Source organism: Colobus angolensis, unplaced genomic scaffold (genome assembly GCF_000951035.1).
Source record: "Colobus angolensis palliatus isolate OR3802 unplaced genomic scaffold, Cang.pa_1.0 Scaffold85, whole genome shotgun sequence".
Classification (NCBI taxonomy): domain Eukaryota; kingdom Metazoa; phylum Chordata; class Mammalia; order Primates; family Cercopithecidae; genus Colobus; species Colobus angolensis.
The window spans coordinates 6622241-6630189 of record NW_012122376.1 but is presented as its reverse complement, the minus strand read 5'-3'; the positions used below and the strand labels follow the sequence as shown (position 1 = coordinate 6630189).

At 49.4% G+C, this 7949-nt stretch overlaps 1 protein-coding gene across 3 annotated transcripts in view; it reads left to right on the top strand.

Annotated features, from left to right (window-relative positions):
- Window positions 1–7949, top strand: part of TACC2 (transforming, acidic coiled-coil containing protein 2) — a 278122-nt gene that overhangs the window by 150722 nt on the left and 119451 nt on the right. For all 3 annotated transcript variants that reach the window (XM_011930241.1, XM_011930240.1, XM_011930245.1), the window contains one exon: window positions 2025–2147. In XM_011930241.1, coding sequence (XP_011785631.1) covers window positions 2025–2147 — 123 coding nt within the window. The remainder of the gene's footprint in view (window positions 1–2024; window positions 2148–7949) is intronic.

Below are 7949 nucleotides of genomic sequence, written 5' to 3'. Positions count from 1 at the left end.
GTGTTTAATAATAGTACCACCTCAAAAGGGTTGTTGTGAGGATCAAATACAGTGCTGTCTATATGCAGTTAGAACATTTCCTGGCACGTAGTAAGCATCAGGAAACATTTGTTGTTACTGAGCTGGCCTCAGCATGCTCACCACACCACAAAGAAGTTTTCCACAACCCCCATTGTGGGCCCAGACTTCTTAGTTTGTGTTCTCATGACCATCTGCACCTTCCTTCTTAGCAGTTACTGCAGTTGTTACTAAATAAATAAGCATTTAAAAAAAATGTGTGGGGCGGGCAAGGTGGCCCACGCCTATAATCCTAGCATTTGGGGAGGCTGAAGTGGGAGAATTGCTTGAGCCTGGAAAATTGAGGTTACAGTGAGCTGTCATGGAGCCACTGCATTTCAGTCTGGGTGACCGAGGGAGACCCTGTGTCCAAAAAAAAAAAAAAAATCTGACTCTTGCCTAAAGCTGTCCCGTGAGAGATCCCATGAAGGTAGGGGCCGCTGCTCTCTTGTTCACAGCAGAGAATTGGTTTTCAATAAGGATCTGATCAAGGAGTGGAAAGAATGGTTCTGCTACTTATGGCTACAGAGAGGAGTTCATTAGAAAGTCGCTCAGGGACCTCTTCGATGAAATAATAGGGTAACTGACTACAAGACTATGGATGTCCAAGGATTGAGCCTCTTCTAGCTTCCCAAGCCAGCCTGTGCTTGGAGGTTGCAGACTCTCTCAGTCCATAAAGGACCAGGGTTGTTTTTAAATTTCTAACTCATCATAGATGAAAACTTTAAAAAATATAACTAAATGAATTGCTAGAAAATGAAATAAAACTCAAGGCCAGGGTTTCTCAACCTTGGCACTATTGATGTTCTGGGCCACATTGTCCTTTGTCTTGGGGACTGTCCTGTGCGTGGTAGGATGTTGAACTTGTCCTTTTATTATTAGATTTAACAGACATGAACGCACTCTATCAAATTGCTACAAAGGGGCTGGGCGCGGTGGCTCACGCCTATAATCCCAGCACTTTGGGAGGCCAAAGCAGGCAGATCACTTGAACCCAGAAGTTTGAGACCAGCCTGGCCAACATGGTGAAACCCCAACTCTACTAGAAATGCAAAAATTAGCCAGGTGTGGTGGTGGGTGCCTGTAATTCCAGCCACTTGGGCAGCTGAGGCACAAGTATTGCTTGAACCCATGAGGTGAAGGTTGCAATAAGCAGAGATCATGTCACTGCACTCCAGCCTGGGTGACAGAACTATACCTTGTCTCAAGAAGAGACAGGGAGAGAGAGAGACAAGAAGGAAGGAAGGAAGGAAGGAAGGAAGGAAGGAAGGAAGGAAGGAAAGAAGAAGGAAGGGGGGAAGGAAGGGAGAGAGAGAAGGAAGGAAAGAAAGAAGAAGGAAGGGAGGAAGGAAGGGAGAGAGAGAAAGAGAAAGAAAGAAGGAAGGAAGGAAGGAAGGAAGGAAGGGAGGGAGGGAGGGAGGGAGGGAAGGAAGGAAGGAAATGTCTACAAAGGTTTCTAAACACTTACTTAAGGTTTCTCTACTAATCTTGGCATAGACTGGTGACAGACCCTGCTTTGAGCAGCACCAAACTCATCCCTCATAGAAAGGGAAACTGAGGCCCTGCTCAGGATCCAGATAGAAATGTGCTGTTAAAACACATTGAAAACTTGGAGGAGGCCTGGCGCGGTGGCTCACGCCTGTAATCCCAGCACTTTCGGAGGCCGACGCAGGCAGATCACCTGAGGTCAGGAGTTCACAACCTGCCTGGCCAACATGGTGAAACCCCATCTCTACTATAAATACAAAAAAATTAGCCGGATGTGGTGGTGGCAGGTGCCTGTAATCTCAGCTGCTCAGGAGGCTGAGGGAAGAGAATAGCCTGTACCTGGGAGGCGGAGGTTGCAGTGAGCGGAGATAGCGCCATTGCACTCCAGCCTGGACAAGAAAAGCGAAACTCCCAAACAACAACAAAAAAACTTGTAGGAATGTTTCTGAGTTTAGGTTCTTTCCCTTTTCTCTCCGCAGTTCACCTGTGGCAGATGATGTCATCCAGCTAGCTGCCCCCACAGACCTGGAAAGCCCGTCCTCAGCTGCCTCTTCCTACCATGGTGATGTTGGCCAGGTCTCTACGGATCTGACAGCCCAGAGGTACGGTGGGGACCCTGGAGCTGGTGGTGAGACCCCAGGGCCCAGTCCCTGAGGCTGCCTTCCTCCCCTCCCCTCTCCTGCAGTTTCACTTCCTCTGCACACAAACACAGGGTGTGCACACCTGTCCTGAACAGGTGTGTGCCAGAGCTGGGGCCTCCTTTTGGACCTTAGGAATGATCTGAGATACTAGGAAGACTGTCTTCCCTGACCCGGGCCCCAACACATACAATGGGCATTTTACAGATTTTTTTCCTATGTGGCCTTCAGGGGTCCCTATTTGAAACAGAAGCCCACCAGAAGCCCACCAGTAGACAGAAGGTGCTACTTCTCCTTTTTCAGGGAATGGTTGAGTTAACTGCCTTCTGGTCTCCTGGGACAGAGCTGGATTCACTGCTCATTTTCTTTTTTTTTTGAGACGGAGTCTGGCTCTGTCTCCCAGGCTCACTGCAAGCTCCGCCTCCCGGGTTTACACCATTCTCCTGCCTCAGCCTCCGGAGTAGCTGGGACTACAGGCGCCCACCACCTCGCCCGGCTAGTTTTTTGTATTTTTAGTAGAGACGGGGTTTCACCGTGTTAGCCAGGATGGTCTCGATCTCCTGACCTCGTGATCTGCCTGTCTCGGCCTCCCAAAGTGCTGGGATTACAGGCTTGAGCCACCGCGCCCGGCTTCGCTGCTCATTTTCTTTCATTTTTTGGTGGTGGTCAGAGAAGAGGAGTGTCAGCAGCACATGGCAGGGGAGCCAGAGGCCTGGGGTCCCTGCTCCTGCCCTTCTGCCATGTCACCTCCCACCAGCCTCCCTTCTCCTTGCTCTTCACACCCCAGCAACCCCACACTCATCATGGTTCTCCATCTACACTGTGCTTGGCCTGGATTCAGGCTTCACTGCTTCTTCTGCCTACGAACTTGGCATTTAACCCTGGGCTTTCCCAGAATCAGCCTCAGAGTCAGCTCAGATGCCCATATATGCATATATAGGCACACATGTATGCCTCCACGTGTCTCTCTCCATACACACATGTACACATGCATGTCTACATATGTCTATACACACATACACATGTATGGCTACATATGTCTATTACACACACATATGTCTATGTGTGTATGTCTCTCTGAATACACACGTACACACATTTGAACTTATGTTTATATCAGTGAAACATCTGCTTTTTGCCTGATATTGCCTGGTGCTGGGGAAGCCATGGTGAATAGGCAGATACTGTCCCTTCCCTCCTAGAACTCATGGCCCAGTGACCCTTCCTCCAGGAAGCCTTCTCCCCAAGCTGAGAGAAACCTGCCTCTGAATTCCTGCAGTCGCCAGTTACGCCCCATGTCACTGCCCTCCACAGATGCTTGTAAATGACCCGTATCTAATTCCATCTCCTTTGCAAGACTGGTAACTCCTCGAGGGAGGAACTGGTCACCTGTAATCTCTGGAACCGCAGTACCCAAGATGGCATTGGGCAGGCCCTGGAGGAATGGTGGTGACTTGAACCAGATGAGGGGGGACAGGGACCTGGGGACCGGCCCGTGCTGACCTCTTCCTTGGGGTGCAGGCAGGTAGCTGACAGCACCAAGACACTTCTTCAAAACTAGGAGGAGGTTCCTGGTAGGGGAGAAAGCAGAGGATGGGATAGACAGGGCGGGAAGCTGCAGGCGAGAAGCAGATATTCCAGGGCAGCCATGCACTGATGTGGAATTTTAGATATTCCTTTTACAGGTAGGAGTCAGCCATAGTTCTTTTTTTTTTTTTTTCCCCGAGACGGAGTCTCACTCTGTCGCCCAGGCTAGAGTGTAGTGGCACAATCTCTGCTCACTGCAACCTCCGCTTCCTGGGTTCAAGCGATTCTCCTGCCTCAGCCTCCCGAGAAGCTGGAATTACAGGCGTGCGCCACCATGCCCGCCTAATTATTATTTATTTATTTATTTTAGTAGAGATGGAGTTTTGCCATGTTGGCCAGGCTGGTCTTGAACTCCTGACCCGAGGTAATCCGCCTGCCTCACCTCCCAAAGTGCTGGGATTACAGGCATGAGCCACCACACCCGGCCGAGTCAGCCATAGTTCTTACTTTTGTGTGAATTTAACTTCTTAAAGGAAAAACCCTAGCTGCGAATGAAGGCCCCCAACACTCAAGAAGTATACAGAAGTTTCCAGTGAGAAGTGGGGCACCCCCTTCCTGTCTCTCCTATTCCTCCCGCTCTTTGTCCCATTTGGCTCCCTGACCACCACCGTTTTAGGAAGACGCAGGGGCGTCTGGCTGTAGCCAGTGGGGCACACCCTCCCTTAGCAAAGCCTGGAAGGGAGCCGAGATCACTCTCACCTGATGCTTCCATCTTACAGTCGAGGGATGCGGGGACATGAGGAAGCTCTGAGCAGAGGATGGTGCTGGACTTGGCTGGATGGCTCTCCGAGAGCTGCAGTCCAGCACGGGGTGTGATGGGTGCTTCTGAAGGCCCCTCCCATGCCTGAGATTGCGTGTTTTAAGTGACTTGTCCCAGGCCCCATAGTAGGTGAGTGGTGCATGCTCTTAAGGCTCCTTTCGCCTGGACATTTCCCGCACTCCAGGCACCATGCTGGGTGTGTTTCATTGAGTGTCTCTGTAAATCCTCACGCCAGCTGTAGACGGTGGGAGCTGCTGTCACGGCTGCCATTTCACAGTTGAGCAGACTGGGGCTCAGAGACATGAACACGCTCCAGGACACATAGCTAGTAAGTGGCAGCGCTGGGACTGCAGCAGCTCTGGCCCGGCTGCTCACCTGTGTTCTGAAACGTCCACTGGCAGAGCTGCAGGAGAGCTAGGCTTCCTTGAGACACTGTGTCCTGGGGCCCCGCCTGTATCCATGGTCTCTCTCTAGTCCAAAGAAGGTAATGCATTAGGTAATGCAGTTGTGTTACCTATAACCCTGACCAGGAGTGACCACAGAATGCAGGAAGGGACCAGTGGCTAGGCAGAGATGTCGGTGCTGAGAACTCGGCCAGCTTCTTGCCTTTTCTCCTTATGGAAAGATTCAGACCGCTGTGCAGAAGGCAGGCATGATTAAAACCGGGGACAGTATTTGACTAAGGAATGAGCAATTTTGGTGCCTTGTCAGTGTTACTGAACATTTATCCAGAGTTGTGTTGTTTTGTTTTTACTGGATTGGTAGGAAAGAGATAGTTCTGTTAAGACCAAGGATTGGTCTGACTTTGGTCACCAGATGCCTCTGTAAAATACAGTCAGTCCTCATTGGCAGATTCCATATTTGCGAATTTGCCTTCTCACTAAAATGTATTGATCACCCCAGAATTGATACTTGTGGTCCTTTGTCAGTCATTTGCGGACATATGCAGAGCTGCCCAGCACACACGTTCTCACCTAAGGTTTAACAAGGCAACACCCTGCCTTCTTGTTGTGGCTCTGGCACTGTAAACAGGTGTCCTTGTGTGGCATGTTTAGTTCAATTGTTGTGCTTTTCATTGGTGAATACATGTTTCAAATGAGCCCTGAGCATGATGCTGAAGTGCTCTCCTACGTGCAATGATAGGCCTGGGGCGAAAAGTTGTGCTTTAGAGAAGCTTTGTCCTGGCATGAGGTGTAGTGCTGGTGGCTGTGAGTTCCATGAAACAAAATTACCTATTAAAGAAGGCGTCTTTAAACAAAAGCACACGTGGAACAAGGTTATGTTTTGGTTGATTGGCTGATGAAAATGTTGTGCCCAGAAACTCACAGGAACCTAACCCTATATTTCCTCTAGACGCAATAATTAAGTGTTTCCTAATTCAGGGTTCATGGCGACTTGATAGAACGTTACTGTAAATAGCAAGAATCAACAGCGCTCCACCTTGCCCATCTGATGGAGAAACTAAGCAGGCCGTTGTAGTGTGCAGTGGCGATTTAACCACAGCAGTGGCCCCACCACCCCATCCACCTGCAATCGCTGTGCACTTTCTGCTTCCCACAAGGACAGAGGCAGAGGGTGGGATGCAGGAGGAGGGGAGGGATGAACATGGGGCAGGGGGCAGGCTGTAACAGTCTTCAGGAGAGGTGTGCCTTTTCAATAGTTTAAATTTAAAAATTAAATCAAAATGTGTGTGTGTGTGTATATACACGCATATATAGATGTGTGTGTATATATACATATATGTGTGTGTGTGTGTGTGTGTGTGTGTGTATATATATTTTAGATGTAGTCTTGCTTGGTCTCCCAGGCTGGAGTGCAGTAGCACAATCTGGGTTCACTGCAAACTCGGCCTCCTGGGCTCAAGCTAGTGTTCTGCCTCAGCCTCCTGAGTAGCTGGGATTACAGGCGTGCACCACCATGTCTGGCTAATTTTTGTATTTTTAGTATAGATGGCGTTTCGCCACGACAGCCAGACTGGTCTCGAACTCCTGACCTCAGGTAATCTGCTTGCCTTGGCCTCCCAAAGTGCTGGGATTACAGGCGTGAGCCACTGCACCCGGCAGAATTTTTTTTAATCAATAAAAAAAAAAGTAGGGCTGGAGCATTTGCTTTAAGCCACCTGAGAGAAAAACAGAGAGCAAGCCTCACTCCTCCTTCCCTGTTGCCTGCTAATTCTTTGGTGCCCTGCCCTCTAGTTTCAAGAGCTCTTATTTTTCTGAGTAGCAGAAAAGGGAGAAGTCATCTCCATCTCTAAGGTATTTCTCAAATAAAATGAAAGGGATTTTGATGCACCCTTTCTCTATTGTTAATGCCACTGGAGGGCATCAAAATTTGCTTCCTTCCTCAGGGAAGAGCTGTGAAACTGCTTCAGGGGTTGAGCTAACCCTGGATGACAGAGAAAGCTGGGCCCAGATCTTCTAGAACTTTCTACAAATGACCACATTGCCTATGGCCACTTGTACTCTCATCTGTTCAGTATTTTCATTTTTTTAAAAAAGCAGAATGAGCCTGGGTAACGCTGCCTCTACAAAAATTAGCTGGGTATGGTGGTGCATGCCTGTAGTCCCAGCTACTCAGGACGCTGGGGTGGGAGGATTGCTTGAGCCCGGGAGGTGGAGGTTGCAGTGAGCGGAGACCAGGCTGAGAGCTGGGGTGACACAATGAGGCCCATCAATGGTTTTTCAATGAAACCTTCCAGCTGCTGTACCACTGTGTATTAAACAGTGAAATGGGGCACATCCAGGAGCCTCCTGTGCTTTTCCCACAGTCAAGAATCTATGCAGGGAGGTCCCCTGAGAACTTGAGGACTCCCATCCACATAGCTGAAAAACTGCTCACCGGATTCGTGTCTGTGGGTTAGACTTCAGTGTGCGTCAGAATCACCTGCTGACAACCCAGATTGCTGCTCCCTTCCCAGAGTCTGATTTGGGGGGGCTGCGAGGGGCCCACGTCTGCATTTCTAATCCCTGGAGGGCCACCAGGTGAAGGCGGTGTTGTCCAGGCACTTGCTTTTCTCCTCACCTGTGAACAAGTGTGAGCAGTTCATCATAGCTCCTCAGGAAGGCAGACCCCAGGCCCAGCAGCTGAGGGCTGAAGTTTCTGATCTCTGACTTTGGAGAGAAGGAGGTGGGGTAGCCCCTGCTGAGTGTCATAGCCTCACCAGAGAGTTTCCAGATTCAGGAGCAGAGTTTGAAATGGTCAGAAGTTGAAAGGCCAGGGAATTCATATTGACCACAGCTTCTATTTCTCGTCTTGCTTCCAAATCATGTAGTTTCTTTTATTTTTTTTCTGTCTGCACAATAAGATGTTTTTTGTCTTCCCTCAGGTATGCATAAGTGAATTCAACCACCTCACAAAGGTTAGTTGAACCTTTATTTAAGCAGGTGCCTTATTAAAAACTGAATGATAGGCTGGGCATG